We start from the raw sequence: 19593 nt of genomic DNA on the forward strand, positions 1-19593 counted from the left end.
CTAGGAATTATCAAATTCACGAACGATCCCTAGTTGCATGTATATTCCTATTAGAAATGGAAACGACAATAACCCTATGCGGGTTTAACTCGCTTCCTCCAAAGGAAAAAGTTCCATGGAAATGTGAAATTCACAAGCAATCCGCAGTTGCTTGTATATCTCTGTCCGTCTACATACAGCGCCCGGAATTCCCAAATTGGTCACCCATATGGTACTGACCAGGCTCAATGTTGCTTAACTTCGGTGATCTAACAAGATTATACCGTATACAAATTAGGAGAGATGACAACGTTAATTTCTTTTCCAGTTCTTGTAGGGACGTGCCGCTGTCTACCTACATACAGCACTTGGTATTCCTAAATTATCACCCATTTGGTACCGAACAGACTTAACATTGCTTAACTGTAGTGATCTAATCAGAACTGATGTGTCAATGCGATTATGTCATATTTCCATTCAGCTAACAACAAAACTCCACCCCTTCAAATACCAATCCACGACCAGTCTATAAAAGTACTTTTACGGGGTGTAGTTTGATGAACTGACTGCACTTGTAATTCGTTCACCTTAAATACCTTCAATCCACTCAGCTAGCAACAAAACTCCACCCCTTCAAATACCAATCCAGGACAAACTGTCAGCAGTTACATAATCTCCTGCTGGTTTACCTTGAGCCAGGCATGATTAGCATAACACATCTTTCTTGCTTGACTACTTGTATTAAATCGCAACTATTTCATTAACTTGAGCTAATTAATTGTAATTGTGACCAAATTAATCACGACTATCTTAATTAATCATCACTTATCTACACACGCATGAACCTATTGCCATACTTCAAAGTAATGGTGGGTCATAGAGGGAAGTCGTAAGTTTACATTGGGGACCATTTTTCTCATAACCGCTATCCCGCCCATAATCCAATTATAGATTCACCCTACAAGCGTTTATAGAAGGAAACGCTTGTAGTTAAGTGTGGATGGCAAAAAAAAAACAAAAAAAAACGACTTTTTTCCATCTCTCTTCAATGCTATTCTAAATAGAGAAACAGTTCCATGTTTTCTCAAAAACTACTGGGCCGATCTGGTTGAGATTTTGTATGAACCTTTCTTAAGGTAAAGGGCAATGTTATCCTTAAGTTATTAAGTCTTATGGTATCCGTTCGATGCACAATTAAGGATTTTGATAGGGATTAGAATTTAATTCAATTTTTTCCGGAAACTATTAGTCCGATTTGGCTGAGATTTTGTATGGACTTTGTTAAGATAAGATGCAGCGAACTAAGTATTATGGTATCCATTCGATGCACAGTTAGGGATTAATAAGGATTAATATTTAATGCAAAAATAGGGAAAAAATTAGCCATATCAAACCGTCAATTTGGCATAAAGCACTCATTCTAAACTAATGGGCTATAACTTTTTTAACAGGCTAAAAAGTCTAGTTTGTTTATGAATTGAGATTGTGGTTTTTGTTTTGGAGGAAAAATTAATTTGGATCATGTAACAAGTTGAGTGATCATGACCAGTGCAATGAACTCACAAGGTTAGGGTTAGAGTTAGGGTATAATATTTTTACAACACACACACACACACACACACACACACACACACACATATTAGGTTCACAAGAAAGTTCTTACGATTTTTAACTTTTAAATTCAGATGAACATATCTCGGCTAAAACAAAAATTTATTGATCGAAATAAGCAGCATCAGAATCAACACACTTTTGCCAACGCAAAACAAGTGTATTTATGCCAGTAACGTAAAAATCTTGTGTTCTAGTGACGATAAAGTCGTTGAAGGCGTTTTTGATATCACTTAAGTTTTTGTAAGTATTTCTCACGCAGAAAGTTGTCAAGATGCTTGAAAATTGGTAGTTGGTGGGTGAGAGGTCTGGAAAATATTATGGATGAGTTAGAGTTTCATATCCCAATTTGTTCACCTTCTGCAGGGTTTGTTTAACAATGTGTGGTCGGGCATTGTCGTGAAGGAGAATTGGTCATTTTCTATTGACTAATGCTGGGTCTTGTCGAATTTCTGATGCATTTGATCCATTTGTTGACAGTACTTCGCCAACATAATGGTTTTGCCTGCATTCAAAAAACTGTAATAAATGAGACCGGTAATGCAACTCTGGCTTCGAGAAGTGCCGTGGAGCTTAGTCGGCATCTAACGACTGAGCTGAGCATTACTAGTTGTCGTAAAGAACCCACTTTTCATTGCAAGTTAAAACCCGGTCAAGAAACTGAGTGTTCTTGATGCATAAAAGAAGGGAAGATGACACTTCATAATGACGTTTCTTTTGGTTGTTGTTCAATTCATGAAGTGCCCATTTGCCAAATTTTTTGTCTTTCTAATCTCTCTGAAGTGGTTGGAAATCGTCGTATATGTTACATCTAATTCAGAAGTTTTCAAACAGTTGTGTGTGGATTGGCTTTGACCAAGGCACTTAATTGATTGTTATCAACATCCGATGACTAACCACTATGCTCATTATCTTCAAGACTCTCATCGCTGCCACAAAATTTCTTAAACCACCATTGTGCTGTGCATTCGGTAGTGTTTCCTGACCCAAACGTTTCGTTGATATCGCAAGCTGCTTCAGCAACTTTTCGGCCTGGCTTGTATTGAAATATGAAAATTGTGTGAATTTGCTTTTTCCCCCATCTTGTATTCAACGTTCTGAAAAGATGACATAATTGTTTTAAAACGATTGTAATTTAAATTATTAGATAGAGCGAAAAATGCTCTTTAAAATGATATATAAAGTAAAGGTATTATAACGAAAACTTATTTGAAAATACATCATTTGAAATCAAAATTAAAAAATTCCACAAGAACTTTATTGTCAACCTAATATATTCATTTTTATTTTTATTGATGTTTCAACCCAAACAAGGCAAAGGGCCACTTAGTCCCAAGGGGCTACTATTTGGGACCAGATGTGTAGGGATACTATTTACTGAGTTGGGCAGCTAGATGTCTGTTCACATGACAATTGAATTTCTGCATGTCAGTACAGTCAGGGAAGCAGGCGCCTGGCAAGGAATTCCAAAGTGCAGCAGTCCAAAGAAAAAGCTATTCGAATAGAAGGTTTTACAGCATCTAGAGATTTCTATAGTGTAGAGGTGAGATTTTGCTGCTTGTCGGTTTTGTTGAGGGTATTGTCATCAAGGGGGTACTAGTGCTCAAAGTTCGCCAGAGCACTTGCCATTGAAATACTTGTAAAACAGGCAAAAGGATGCCACGTTTCGGTGATGGAACAGGGGTTGAAGTTGGCAACTCTTTTTTGAACCCTGTCTAGGCGCAAGAGACTAGTGGCAGATGCACCAGCCTAGTTGTGGCCATATTCATAAAGAAGAAAGTAAGAGTTCAATGAAGGGAAGCACATGGGACACAGAGTAGCAAATGGGGACATAGAGGACACATTGTAGCACACTGTCTTTCATACATAAGCGTGCGTGTGCGTCCAACAAATGCATGCTCCTTGCACATGTTGGTTATCGCCAGTGAGTATTCAAAAAAATAATTCAATTAAATAAAATCTTTGTACATATGTATGTCTGGCTCAATCCTTTCTATCGTCGCGTTCTGTGTGTGGCCATTGTTTCGTATTGTTGTTGGTTTAATTTTCTGTTACTCAAAATAAATATATATCTATTTTCTATCTATCTTCTATACTCCTATAAATTCGTTTCTCTTTTGTGTGTATCGATATTCATATTAAAAACCCTCTTTTCTATTTATTTAAAAAGAAAATACAATGTTCTTATATATGGGTCGTAGAATTGCATTCACTATCAAAAAGATCTAGCTAATTTGCATATTCTTTTAAACATTCATTTTAATTAAAACCCTATTAGTTTTTTTTCGGTTTTCTTATGGAATGATCATCTTTAGTTAACTATTACATGTAATTATATTCATGCAGATATTCTACATGATTTATACTTGCATAATATTTGCGTAAAAAGTGTGCAGTAAACACAAAATTGTTTCCATATATATTTATCTATACGTATATATTTTTGTTTTTCTATCTATATATATATCTATAAAAGTGAACGTGTCTGTGTGTGTGTGTGTCTGTGTACACTTCCCTACGCAATAACTCTGTCAATTTTTAGTCTACAGACTCGAAATTTGATATACAGGTTACTGAGATTTGGAAAAATCGATGTGATCGGTTTTGGCCAGAAATTTGTCGATTAAGGGGTCAAAGTTCAACGATTTGACCTTTGGGAACTCTACCAAACTCCTCCGACAATTTTGGGTCTACACACTTGAAATTTTAGATATAGTTTCCTTGGACATGGATCTAACTTAATAACTGGAGTTGAGCCCAAAACAATAAATGTTAAGGGGTCATAATAGGGGTCAAAGTTAAAAAACATTTACCGCTTTTTTTTTTCTCAACATACACCTTCAAATACCCGGGCAACGCCGGGCACCCATGCTAGTATATCTATAAAAGTGAACGTGTCTGTGTGTCTGTGTACATTTCCCTATGCAATAACTTTTCGAAATTAGATATACAGGTTACTGAGATTCGGGAAAATCGATGTGATCGATTTTCGGCCAGAAATTTGGCTGTTAAAGGGTGAAAGTTCAACGATTTGATCTTTGAGAACTCTACCAAATTCCGCTGAAAATTTTGGGTCCACACGCTTGAAATTTTAGATATAGGTTCCTTGGACAGAGATCTAACATAATAAATTGATTGGAGCCCAAAACAATAAATGTTAAGGGATCATAATAGGGGTCAAAATTTTTAAAAATTACTGGTTTTTTTTTTTTTTGCTCAGCATACACCTCCAAAATCCCGGGCAACGCCGGTCCGAAATGCTATTATATATATATATATATATATATATATATATATATATATATAGGATATATTTACAGAAAGTTTAGATGAGTTAATAATAATAAAATAGTAAATATTTATTGATTTTAAACTACAACTAAAAACTAAAATCTACAGATTCCTCCGCGAAACAAGTGTACCTTTATGCTTTAGAAAATATATGCACATTTAACATGTGTTTTGACGGTGATCGTGAAAAAGATAACAACTTTATCATAAAATATTTAAAAATTTCTAAAGTATCGGAATCAGTATTTGTATCAGAATCAGAAATTTAGTACGGAATTAGTAATTGTATCAAATTCAGAAAAAATATTGGAATCGTCCCATCACTAATCCGTTGACAGTCTGAATACCTGAGCAACATCAAAAATAATGAGCAAGAATGAATTCATGAATGTCTTGAGGGAGAAAGACAGATGGAGAGCCATAGCCGTCAATGCCTGTACAAGGCAGGACACTACTTGAATGAATGAATTGGGAGAGAAGACGTTGCGGAAAGAGACCAAAAGCTAACCTTCCACAAAAGATATTTTTTCTTACTTATTTTCCCTATCTAAATTAAAAATTTTTCGTTGAACGGCTCCAGGAGATTCAGGTTTCTACATTGTCGGCATGTTGTTGTTTCTTGGCCTTACAGAGTGTAAACTTCCTGAAAGCTTTGTTTCAAACTCCCAATATGTGATCTGATTTCAACACCTGTGAAAACTAAGAAGACATGAAATCTCATTCTAACATTTAAAAAACAATTTTATTGATTTTCGCTAGTATGACTTGTATAGAGAAAGGATTAGTCGTGGAAAGTTTTCCTGTGTGAAGATGTACCTATTTACTATGCCTCCCCACAGGACAGAGTTAGACACCAGGGTCGTTTTTTAACGTGGAGAAAAGGTACAAAAATAAAAATTGTCTCAGTCGTGAAGGATTTCTCCTCCACCGAAAGAGAACAAGAAATAGAAGTGCAGCATCTGAAGAACAGATACTACACTTTGATCTTTGTATTTATTTGCTTCCCCACGTAGCAAATTAGGCACAAGGCCGTTTTTTACTGTGGAGATGGAGGGAAGGGGGGAGGGAAGGGGGGCACCAGCTCCCGAGAGGTGGGAAGTGGGAGCTGGATTAGAAACTGTTGGTATGAAGGGTTGCCCCTTCAGTGACCAAGTTTAGATATGTGGGGTTACCCCCACATATGGTCTTTACTAGTCATAGCTGGTCTTTGCTAGTCTTAGCTTTGCAGCATCTGTCGGAAAAGATACTACACTTTGATCTTGTCCCGAAGGCCAAGAATGAAATATTATAAAGGCCTGTTGAAAGAGAAAGAGAGAGAGTGTGTGTGTGTGTGTGTGTGTGTGTGTGTGTGTGTTTAAGTTAGGGTCTATAGCCATGATGGATTATTTGTCCCCTAAAGTTAGTAGTAGAAGCATACGTCACGAAAGATTAGAGACAGCTCTGTAGGAAGAGAAAGAGAGTTTGTGTGTTTACACCTTTAAAATCTGTGTACGGAGGTAACCGTGTTAGCTTTTCTGTATTCACGTCATAGTCGAACCCTGACCCCGAAGGCTGGGTGAGTTCGGGGGGGGGGGTCCATTCCACACGAAGTTGTTGTCAGTTCAAGATCTAAGAAGAAAGAGTATGCTGCCGGTTTAACCTTATATAAACTCGGTCACATGACAGAGAACTAGTTTCTGATTAGACAAGCCAGGAATGGAAGTGTATTCAAAATCTCCAGCCGCAAGAATTCGCTCCTGTTTGTGTTCCTTGCAATTTCATTTGCATCTAGCTGCTTTTGTCTAAAGAACTGACCCTTGACCTTTACCGCCTGACTTTGCCGAGGCATTGGGTATATTTTCGTTTGTCACCAGGCCATACTGAAAATGTACTTAAATGACATGCTCTCGAATTTTGTACTAGCTGACTTAATCTCTACCTACCAGTGAGGGCCAAAATATATATATCAAAGGCAATGTTCATATATTTTGATATCAAAGAACACTCCAACCCTTGTAAATATGTAGAATATATTTATGAAAAGCACAAATCAAAAGTTATTCAAACTCCTCAGCTTACCATTAACAGACAATATGAAGTAGAACAAACACATTGAGGACATTGCCAAGCCTGCTGTAAAGTAGGTAGGCTCTCTCTCTACCATGCTAGAAAATTACTCACACCAGAAAGCATCCTATATCTTTACAAGGCCACAGTTCGCCCATGCATGGAGTATTGTTACCACATGCGAGCATTGTTGTCACATCTGGACTGGAGTATCTAATAAGTCCTGCACTGTCAGCCAAGCTTCAACCTTTGCACCATTGCATCTCTATACATTTTTCAATCTCGCTTCTCTTATTTTGTTCTTTTGTCTTTAGATTCCATGGGCGATTTTTCTGATAAAGGAGGAAGAATTGCTGTTTTCTGAGTCGAAATCTATCCAGCTAACACTTATTTTTGACTAGTTTTTGACCTTAAAGTAAGATTTTATTTTTTTTTTTAACTTCTTACATCAAGTGGCTTCATGCCTTGTCTGCGGTGATTTCCACAAAAAAGAAAGAAGAGAAAAACATTGCAAAAATTATTAAGTGATAAAGACTCGATATTCATCTCACTCCAACAGCATGATGTAACACAAAGATCAGAAAGTTGTATTGAAGAGCAAACGTCCTAGAGAAAAAGCACTCTGGTCTGCAAAAGAAATCCTTCAAAAGAACGGGGCAAAACCTGGAAGAGTGAACCTACTAGAATTGCACAGGACCTTACTTTCAGCGAAATGTAAATGTGAGAATATACAACACCTCGTCAGTAGTTGTGAAAAGTTATCTCAAAAGGAATAGAAGAGAACGCATGACAATATTGGGATATATGCAACTAAAAAAAAAAGGTTGGAATGCATTGAAAAATGGTATGAGTATGTTCCAGAAAGGGTAGTGGAGAGTGATAATGTGAAATTATCGTGGGATATGAATATTTAATGTAATAATGTGATTGGAGCAATGAGACCAGATTTAGTCTTGTTGGAAAAAAAGGAACCCAAGGGAATAATGATAGTTATAGCAGTGTCAGCTGATGTGCATGTAGAAGAAAAATGAAAGGAGTATGTTAAAAAGTACCAAGACTTGAAAAGGGAGATAAAAAGATTGTGGAAGTTGAAGAAGGTAGAAATTATATCTATTGTGATTGGAGTCCTGGGAGTGTGATAAACGGATTTGACAAGTGGATTGAGAAAATTGGGATCCATTGAATTGTTGGAGTACTTCAGAAGACTGTCTTGTTGGGAACCACCAGAACCTTGCAGAAAGTGCTGAAAGACTGAGAAAAGATGTTGATAGTCTGTGTTCATTTGTTATGATCCGCCTATCAGTATAAAATCGGCAATACCTATAGTCAGACACAAAATGTGAATAAGGGTCAAGCAGGAAGGAAAGACCAAGGAGGGAGCAATGGCCAGACCTCCGCTGGACAAGTGCAAAGAGAACTGGGATCTTGGGGAGGCTTAGTGCCACTCAAATTCCAGTATAAACCAATGGCCACTGCCAGCGAGAAATCAATGGTAAGAGGCTGTTGCGATGATGCAAATTTATTTGCAAATGCTATTGAAGGAGGAGAAGAGAGCTGGACGTCTGGGGAGACTTGTTGTCACTCAGCTTCCAGAGAACACCACAGGTCTCCAATCAGATCGTTTGCTGACTCGTGTGAAAGCTCCAGGTGAGCCAATAATAATAATAATAATAATAATACAGAGTGAAAATCAAGGAGAATGGAAAGCGGAGCTAATACACGGAACTGGCCAGAGAGCTCAAAGGGATCTGGAGAATGAAGAAAGTAAAAATAAAACCACTAATAGTAGGAGCACTAGGAACGATACCAAAGAACTTTGAAAAAGGAATGGGAGATATAGGAATCAGAGGGATGACCAAGAGAATACAACGAATTTCAATAATGAAAACTGCAGAAATATTAAAGAAACCCCTTGAATGTGGAGACTAACACCACACATTAAATACACAAAAATTGAATACAGAAACAGCTACAGATGCAAAACACAAAGTAACATCTCATGAAAACTGAAATTGTACAAATGAAGAAACTGCGCCCACCTGTTTTCCTGTGAGTGTCACCATAAACAGGCACCACACCAAAGGAGGAGGGGAAAACCGAGGAGAGAAAATACCAGCCAGACCTCTACTGGAGATGTGCAAAGAAGACTGGGACCTTGAGGCGGCTTTTTGCCATCCAAATTCCAGTGAAAACCAATGGTCGCCGCCAATGAGAAATCAATGATAAGCGGCTGTTGCAATAATGCCAATTAATTTGCAAAGGTTGTCAAAATAGTTGGAGAATACTGGAAATCTGGGGAGACTTGTCGTCACTCAGACTCCAGGGAACATCACTAGTCGTTCTAAAAGAACAATCTTTGATGATGGCTTGTGTGAATACTCATAGTGAGTAAATAATAATAACAATAATAAATAATAAAATCATAAAATTCAAAATTATACACTAATAAACAAAATATATATACAAAAACAACAAAATATATATGCTGCTTGTTTCATATTTTACAACTAAAATAATCATAAAATAATCATAAGAAGCATTTAAACTAAATAAAACTAGCCAATTGTCATTTGTTATTGTTGTGCAATGTCATTGACAATATTATAGCGTATTTCAATACAATATATTTTAAAACTAATTAGGCCAGCTTAAAGCTGCCACCTTTGCAATAATTACTGAAAACTGAAAATCAGCAAAGGGGAATAACTCATGTTTTAATGGAAGAATATATAACAAGAGTTGCCATATTTACAACTGAAATTTTATCTCTTTTTATGTATAAGTTTTTTAAATCAAAATGACGTTGCTGCATCAGGGGCAACGCCGGGTTTGGGTTAGCTAGTTTATTAATATTTTTCGATTCTGATTTTCAAAATTTTGACAATATTTTCCCATTTAAGACTCTCTAATCGGGAGTGGGGTCAAGTGAAATGATTTGCAATATAACAATAAAAATACTCGTTTCGAATGTAATAAAAAAAATAAAATGTAATATTTTACTTGACTTACGAAAGGATTGCTCCCGTCTAAGACAATATCTCCTTCAAACAAACCTGTAAGAAAATGCAAAAATACAATCAGCAAATTACGTTTTTTTTTCGTTTTTCTTTATTTTATTCACAAGGCATATCGTCACTTAGATGTAAAGGGCTTCTATTTGGAACCATGTCTAGGTAAGATAATCAAGATGTTAGTTTACGTAATCTTAAAACTTCTGCATATTAGTACAATCAGAGAAGCAGGTAGCAGGGAGGGAATTCTAAAGTCTAGCTGTTCGAATGAAAAAATTATAGAAGTAAAAAGCTCAACAGTAAAGACGTGTAATTTTGTTGCTAAGCAAGTCTGTCAGGGATATATACATCAAGGGGGCACAAGTGAAACGAGTTAATTAGAGCATATTCCATGAAAATACTTGTAAAACAGGCACGTGGACGAACATTGCAGCGATGGAACAGGGGTTGGAGCCTAGTTGACAAACCGAGACTTATCAGATTAGAGACTTTTTTGACCCTATCCAAGAGGGAGAGACTAGTGGAAGATGCACCAGTCCAGGTGTAGCAAAAATACTCCATGCATGGACAAATAGTGGCTTTGTCGAGGTACAGGATACTCTCGGGTGTAAGTAGGCTTCTAGCACGGTAGAGGGAACCCACCTTCTTTGCAGCAGCTTTCACAATGTCCTCAGTGTATTTTTTCCAGTTTATATTGCCTGTGAATGTTAATCCGGGGAGTTTGAAGGAAGTATTCTCAGATAGGGTTTTATTTGTCATCCATATCGGTCATTAGAGAGGAATCTTGTAATTGTTCAAGAAGAGCAGTTTAGTTTTATCAACATTAAATGTTACCATCCATTTACAGCCCCATTAAACTATGGTTTGGAGGTCATTTTCTTAGAATTCTGCCATTGTCTTAGATTTGTGTACATCCATTCTTCTTTCCTGTATGTTATGAGCATTGTATCATCAACAAATATACCCATCTCGGACACAATATTATCATGGATGATCTTAAACTGTATGCTAGCACTGACACCGAGCTTCACCAGCTTCTGCAGATAATGCACCCCTTCTCCAATAACATCAGAATTAAGTTTGGCCTGGATAAATATGCCAAGTGTGTGCTCAGAGCTGGGAAGAAGACACACACAGAGAATATGCAGCTAGATAAAGATGCCGATATAGAGACTTAGAAGAGCATGAACACTACAAGTATCTTGACATTGAAGAAAATGACAACATACAACATACCAAAATGAGGTAGAAGATTGGCAAAAAATATGTATCCTATGTGAGGAAGATCTATAAAACACAGCTTACTAATACGAACAAAGTAACTGCCATCAACCAACTTATCATGCCAGTAATAACATACAGCTTTGGCTTCATTGACTGACCACAAGAACACATCAACAGACCAGACGTAAAGACACGGACGATGCTAACACTTCATAGAGTAATATACAGAAATCAGTGTCTACCAAGACTGTACTTGACCAGGGGAGAAGAAAAACTGGGGCTCTCAGAGATCAACCACGAATATAGAGCAACTATAGTCAGCACAGGCCAGTATCTGAGAAGCTCCCAGAACCACACTTTTCAATGGTATATGAACACCAAGAGACAATAGCCAGCAGAACTACATCATATACTCAGCTGTTGAACAGGGTTGTCTCACAGATGAGGCTGAAACACCAAACAAGTCTGCCACAGAAATAGCGAGAAAGAGCCAGCAGAAATATACCAAGACCTTCCAAAAGAAGAACCTTGACGAGTGAGGCCAACATCAGTGTGCAAAGTATTTTCTGGAGGAACTCTCACAGGAATACAAAGACAAAAAAGGTTTCTTGAACTGGCTCAAGAGGGGTGCTCTTTACCACAACTAGGAAAGGATTATAATGGCTGCTCCTTACATCATTTGTAGACATTTATGCTGACGACACTACCATTTATGGTACCACATCTAAGACAGTAAACGACCAAGTTCTCTCCAATTCTCTCTCCTCTGATCTTGAGCACGTAGTACAATGGGGAAAGGAGTGGCTGGTTACTTTTAATGCATCTAAAACCAAGCTTCTCTCTTTACATCATCAACATTCTAATCCACATTTGTCATCAATTGAAATGAATGGCTCTCGTCTTCAGGAGGCCTCAAGTTTTGACAAGCTTCTGGGCTTGACCATTACTCCTGATCTTAAATGGAACACGTATATCAAATCTGTTGCCAAGGCCGCTGGAAAAATGGTGGGATCTTTCTATCGATCCAGTAGATATCTCACTGCTGATGCTATTCTCTACCTATATAAGAGCCAGGTACGTCCAAGGATGGAATACTGTTGCCACATCTGGGCAGGAGCTGCTAGAAAGGACTTGTCCTGCCTTGATAGAGTTCAAAATAGACTTCGTAGCCTCGTAGGAGATGTCCTTTTCTCCTCCTTGCAACCTCTATCTCACAGAAGAGATGTTGCGAGTTTGTCTCTGATGTATCGTTATTTTCATGGAAAGTGTTCAACTGAGCTTCAATCTTTGGTCCCCCCTCGCCAAACTTTCACAAGAAACACTCGTCTAGCTGTAAACACTATCAATAATTTCCCCCACTCTTTATCTGTGCCTAAACCTAAACGTAGATTCCATGAAAAAAGCTTCTTTCTTAGAACTGCACGCCTGTGGAATTGTCTTCCGTTTTCCTGCTTTCCGGCTGACTACAATATGGTTGTGTTCAAGTCTAAAGTAAATAAGTTCTTGATGAGCCGTTCCATATAAGTTATTAAATTTACCAAATTTTCATTACTAATGATTACTATATTGACCAATTTCTACTGTACACTCTTTAACCCTTATCCTTGAGTGGCCTCTGGGCTTTGATAATGTGGTGATGCCTTTGTAAAAAAAAAAAAAAAAAAAAAAAAGATCAGGAATTAATGACCAATACCTTTAAGAAGATGTCAGGTATAAGTAATAACAAGAGAGATCTAGACAATTGCACTTAAGGGGATCCTGAAACGAGCTCTTGACTGGAGTCAAGAAAAATCGTGTAAATATTGGCAGCTGGTTTGGCTGCCCCTACCCAATTATAACTCAAAACTACATAATATATATAAAATGACCGTTACCTGTAAATGCATATTAATACGCAATCACAACTTGAATGCATACATATAAACGTCTATACATATACACATACAAGTAAACCTCATACATACACACAAACATATATATAAATATATATATATATATATATATATATATATATATATATATATATATATATATATATATATATATATATATAATTATTTCCACAGTCAAACAACGTTGCAGCCTACGGGAGCCATGACAGCCAACGAATCTGAAGTCCAAGACTCGAGTTTCGCCCTCATTTGGGCTCATCAGTAAGACATATCCGAACCTGGGATTCGAAACCCAAGCTTCCTGCAAGGCAAGCATTCTGCCAACAGAGCAAACGCTCTGCACACAAGAAATTCTATTAACTAACACAAAATCAAGCAAACTGTGGCGGAATCCAACAGTGGATTGAACCTACTTCATCTCAACAAGGAACACGGTCATACAACCAACTAATAACCCCAAGCTGATGTCTCACAAGTAGGAATTTTATTTATTTTCATTGATATATATATATATATATATATATATATATATATATATATATATATATATCAATGTGATGGTTATAAGTTCAATCTCCGGCTGGGGAGAGGTGCTAGTTTCGCCATACTGATGAGTTGTGATACAACGAAACAGTACTGTATGTGGATGACTATATATTTCAAGCCCCTCTCTTTGGGTTGAGCACTGTCATAAATGTATCTCACCCACTACTTAATTGGTTATAAAGTAAAATCCACTGTTTCTTTGCTTGTAAATAAACAAACAGCTAGAGCACTGTAAAAGTGGTGGTCGAATGTTAATTTAATGAACATTTGAAGAGATCATTTGCAAGCACCAACCAAATAGGCTAGTGGTTAGAACTGCCAACTATCAATGCAATGGTTGTAGGTTCAATCCCTGGCTGGGAAAAGGTGCAAGTCTAGCCACACTGATGAGTTGTGATACAATGAAACAGTACTGTATGTGGATGACTATATGTATATATATTGTTTATTTTTTATTTTTCTTAATAACTTTCCTTGTTGTTGAATAACCATTCTTTTTCTCCAAGGCTGAATTTATGATATAAGTATAGATATTTTCCTTCGCCGTAAGAATTTTCTATCTATTCAAATTGCATGATTATAAGTATAAACTACATGTGTCAATCATCATATAATTCGACCATATACATCACTATGTAAGTTAGTTTACTATCTTTTATAGATGGATCAGACTTCATCAGCATTAGTTACATTTCGCAAGTAAAGATATGTACAGCACTCACACATATTTAGTCGTATAAGGAAATTATAAAACAACAAACAAAAAATATTTACCTGGAACTTCTTCAGGATAACGTTCATCGAAATCTGAAATTAAAAAATTATAGTGTAGTATAATAATTCTCCAAGTTCCAAATATCAAGTTTTCTCAGTTGGTCATTTATTACTTTTCAAAAGGTATTCATTACAATATGGTTTCGTATTGCGACTAACAAGTCTACAAAATTATGTTATTGCTGCATATTTAGTCACGTACTCATGAGATGTTTACTTTTAAAAACTTATAAAAAACACCATTTTGGACAACAGCTCTGAAACCCAATAAAAAGGCATTCAGTGAGCTTGGACTTTTTCAAAATTTACAAAATTTATATGAATTTTTTTTTTCATTATAAAACCTTTATTTATGAGAAAGATTTTTTTTAATCCATTACAATTGGTATATACAAACCGAGTACACTTCAAGTAAAGGATTAACCTAGGTGTGTGTGTGTGTGTGTGTGTGTGTGTGTGTGTGTGTGTGTGTGTGTGTGTGTGTGTGTGTGTGTGTGTGTGTGTGTGTGTGTGTGTGTGTGTGTGTGTGTGTGTGTGTGTGTGTGTGTGTGTGTGTGTGTGTGTGTGTGTGTGTGTGTGTGTGTGTGTGTGTGTGTGTGTGTGTGTGTGTGTGTGTGTGTGTGTGTGTGTGTGTGTGTGTGTGTGTGTGTGTGTGTGTGTGTGTGTGTGTGTGTGTGTGTGTGTGTGTGTGTGTGTGTGTGTGTGTGTGTGTGTGTGTGTGTGTGTGTGTGTGTGTGTGTTTTTTTTTTTTTTTTTTTTTTTTTTTTTGCCATACCTTTTGAATTAATTCAAATATTTACGAAAGTGTATTTTTACCTAAATGCGAGTTGGGAATAATTTTCCCTTTAACCAACTTAGTACCTCCACATGAGGAGCGGCATACATATTGTTTTTTAAAATATAATATAATTATATTATATATATATATATATATATATAAGATTTATATTGGAGTAAATATCACAAAACACAATTGCAACTACTCTGCCGATTTTTTCGGATTTATATAATCATGCCCATATATTATTATTTTCTGCTGAAGTTGATGAGTTCTTATTCTTCTGATGAGTTAGAACAGGAAATATTTTTAAAAATTGACATTATTATATGATTATTTCTGCTCTACGAAACAGGTGCTCTCAAGAACTGAACATTTTAACATACTTAAAGAAATGAACGGTAAGATGGACATCATCTTCGAATTGATAGGTCCTGAACTGTCATCTAGGCTTCAGCCTCTGTCCCATCGACTAAATGTTGCATCCCTCTGTCTGTTCTACAAGTATTTTTAATGTTGAATGCTCTGACGAGTTACAAGCACTTGTACCCCCTGAATACTCCTGACAAACCCGACAAACAGCTAAATCCCACCCCTTCACAGTAGAGATCTCTAGGTGTAAGAAAGACTTCTACTACAATAGTTTCTTCCCCAGAACTGCTAGACTTTGGAACTTCCTTCCAGGATTCTGCTTTCCCAACTATACTGACATGCAGAAGTTCAAATGTAATGTAAACAGACATCTTGCTACTCGTCTCCCTCATAATACCCCTGCAACTTATGTCCCCGATAGTAGCCCCCTACTTCAAAATGGCACTGTGCCTTGTTTGGGGTGAAAATTGAATTAAAAAAAAAAAAAAATCGGAATATAGCCTTTTTGTCATATATTTTATATGCTCTGTAGTTACATCGAATTTCATAAATTAAAGGATTAGTATAAATAAAAGGTGAAATATTATGGCGGTTACCACAATGTAATTCTTGTTGGGTAGGTCACCATTTCAGTGGGTCCCCCTTTTGGAGAGCTGTCGAAATTAATAAGACGAGAGTAGAAACCGACCTGGGAATAATAATAAAGAACCAAAGGAACTTCCAAACGAAACGGTTTAATATTCATTTCAGCGTACAAACAAGTGGTATCGGGTTATAGAAAGTTTGTGATTTTCATTTTTGTCCCCTGACTCTGGAACCACTCGCGTCTCCGTCTTTTTACTTCCAACACTTTTTGTATCTCTCTTTTTGTCTTTCCCACCAGAACTGTTCTCCGTCCTGATTGGTTACAACCTCTGGTCACATTTTTGAGGAAAGGAGGAAGGAAGGAAGGAAGGAAGGGGGAAAGGGAAGATTAGAGAGAAAGAGACATGTAATGGAGAAATAGTAGTCTTGGCTTCACTACAATATAATTGAATAAGCATATTTTCCATAAACATATTCATTAATAAGTAATGGAAGGATTTTGTATATGTATTAGGTTGAGAAGAAAGTTCTTGCAGAATTTTTAATTTTGATTTCAAATGATGTATTTTCAAATAAGTTTTCGTTATAATACTTTTACATTATATATCATTTTAAAGAGAGTTTTTTGCTCTATCTAATAATTTAAATTACAATAGTTTTAAAACAATTGTCTTATTTTCAGAACGTTGAATACAAGATTGAAAAAAAGCAAATTTGCACAGTTTTCTTATTTTAATTAAAGCTAGGCCGAAATGCTGCTGAAACAGCTTGAGGCATCAGCAATATCATTGATGGACGTACATCCAAGCAGCATAGCATTAATGCAGGAGTACCTCAGAGGTTGATTATTGGACCACTATTATTCCTGATATTCATTAACGATCTCCCTAATAATATTGTGTCCGAGATGGGTATATTTGCCGATGATACAACACTCTATAACATGCATAAGGGAAGAATGGATGGGCACAAATCTAAGACAATGGCAGAATTTTTTTTTTTTTTTTTACACGGTGGTCACCACTTATCAAGGCCCGGAAGCCACTCAGGGATAAGGGTTATTGCAGTTCTTGATGAGCCGTTCCATATAAGTTATCAAATTTACCAATTTTTCATTACTAATGATTACTATATTGTCCAATTTCTACTGTACACTCTTTAACCCTTATCCTTGAGTGGCCTCTTGGCCTTGATAATGTGGTGATGCCTATGTAAAAAAAAAAAATTTAAAAAAAAAAAGTATGTTAGTGTGGAGATTTAATGAAGTGTTTACTTAAGGGGATGGTTCATTAGGAATTTGTTAACGTTGGGCTTGAAGACATCCCAGTTGTAGTCAGGTGGGAAGCAGGCACACGGAACAGAGTTCCACAGGCGTGCAGTTCTAAGAAAGAAGCTTTGTTCATGGAATCTACATTTTGATTTAGGCGCAGATAAAGAGTGGGGAAAATTTTTCACAGTGGATTCAGCTAGGCGGGTGTTTTTCGTGAAAGATTGGCAAGGGGCAATCAGAGATTGGAATTCAGATGAGCACCTGCCATGGAAATAACAATAAAACAAGGATAGGCTCGCAACGTCTCTTCTGTGGGAGATAGATTGCAGGGTAGAGAAAAGGGCATCCCCCACTAAGCCACAAAGTCTATTTTGTACTCTGTCAAGGCAGGATAGGCTGTTTTTAGCAGCTCCTGCCCAGATATGGCAGCAGTATTCATTAGAAAATGACTTCCAGACCGTAGTGGAATGGGGCTACAAATGGATGGTAACATTTAATGCTAATAAGACTAAGCTGCTCTCCTTTAACAATTACACGATGCTTCGCCAACCACCAATATCCATGACAAATAACATCCTACCTGAAAATTCTTCCTTCAAACTCCTCAGCCTAACATTTGTGGGTAATATGAACTGGAACAAACACATAGAGGACATTGCAAAGGCTGCTGCAAAGAAAGTGGATTCCCTCTATTGAGCCAGAAGACTACTCACGCCTGAGAGTATCCTGTACCTCTACAAGTCCACTATTCGCCCATGCATGGAGTATTGTTGCCACATCTGGACTGGTGCATCTACAACTAGTCTTCCGCTTTTGGATAGGGTCCATAAAAGAGTTTTTAACCTAATAGCTCCCACTTTGTCAACTTAGCTCAAAACCCTGTCCCATCACCACAATGTTGCAGCTCTGTGCTTGTTTTACAAATATTTTAATAGAATATGCTCTGATGAACTCGTTACACTTGTGCCCCGTCGATGTACATATCCCAGACAAACCGCTTAGCAACAAAATCTTACCCCTTCATTGTTGAGATCCCTAAATGTCAGAAAGCTTTCTATTTTAATAGTTTCTTCCTTCGAACAGCTAGACTTTGGAATTCCCTTCCTGCTAGCTGCTTTCCTGGCTGTACTGATATGCAGAGGTTTAAATGTAATATAAACCAACATCTTGTTAATCTTTTTCTGGACATAGTCCCAAATAGTAGACCCTCACATCCAAGTGGCGATATGTCTTTTTAGGGGTGGATGTGAGAACAAAAAAAAAAAAGAAACATTTGCCCCAGGAACCATTACTGAACACACAGCACAATAGGGGTTTCAGAAATTTTGTGGCAGTGACGAGAGTCTTGTTGATGAGCCTAGTGGTCAGCCAATGGGTATTGACAACGATTAATTAAGAGCCTTAATCGAAGCCAATCCACACACAACTGTTTGAGAACTTGCTTCTGAACTAGACGAAACATATACAATGATTTCCAGCCACTTGAGAGAGATTGGAAAGACAAAAAAAAATTGATAAATGGGTGCCTCACAAACCAAAAGAAACGCCATTATGAAGTGTCATCTTCCTTTGTTTTATGCAACAAGAACGATCCGTTTCTTGACCGGATTATGACTTGCAATGAAAAGTGGGTTCTTTACGACAATCAATGACGCTCAGCTCAGTGGTTAGACGCCGACGAAGCTTCCCAAAGTCAAAGTTGCACCAATAGAAGGTCATGCTGACTGTTTGATAGTCTGTGACTGGTCTCATCCATTATAGTTTTTTAAATGCAGACAAAACCATTACAGCGAGGACTGAGTGTCAATAAATAGATGAAATGCATCAAAAACTTTGACAATGACACCCAGCATTAGTCAACAGAAAAGGCCCAGTTCTCATCCACGACAATGCCTGGCCGCATGTTGCTAAACCAACCCTGCCGAAGTTGAACGAGTTACGCTATGAAACTGCCTCATCCACCATACTCTCCAGACCTCTCACCTACCAACTACCACTTTTTCAAATATCTCAATAACTTTCTGCATGAGAAATACTTCAAAAACCTAATAGATATCAAAAAACGCCTTCAGCAAATTTATCGTCACCAGAACACAAGATTTTAACGTTACTGGCATAAATACCCTTTTTTTTGCGTTGGTAAAAGTTAATTGATTCTGATGGTGCTATTTTGATCAATAAATTTTTGCTTGAGCCAAGGTATATTCATCTGAA

At 37.1% G+C, this 19593-nt stretch overlaps 1 protein-coding gene across 2 annotated transcripts in view; it reads right to left on the reverse strand.

The window, feature by feature from the left end:
- Positions 1–19593, reverse strand: part of LOC145268642 (hatching enzyme 1.2-like) — a 75045-nt gene that overhangs the window by 38514 nt on the left and 16938 nt on the right. For both annotated transcript variants that reach the window (XM_080124121.1, XM_080124120.1), the window contains exons 3-4: positions 14375–14407; positions 9937–9980 (exon numbers count right to left, since the gene is read on the reverse strand). In XM_080124121.1, the coding sequence (XP_079980247.1) occupies positions 9937–9980; positions 14375–14407 (77 nt within the window). The remainder of the gene's footprint in view (positions 1–9936; positions 9981–14374; positions 14408–19593) is intronic.

The sequence above is a fragment of the Euprymna scolopes genome, chromosome 44 (assembly GCF_053919585.1).
Source record: "Euprymna scolopes isolate OS-2025 chromosome 44, ASM5391958v1, whole genome shotgun sequence".
In the NCBI taxonomy this organism is placed as follows: Eukaryota; Metazoa; Mollusca; class Cephalopoda; order Sepiida; family Sepiolidae; genus Euprymna; species Euprymna scolopes.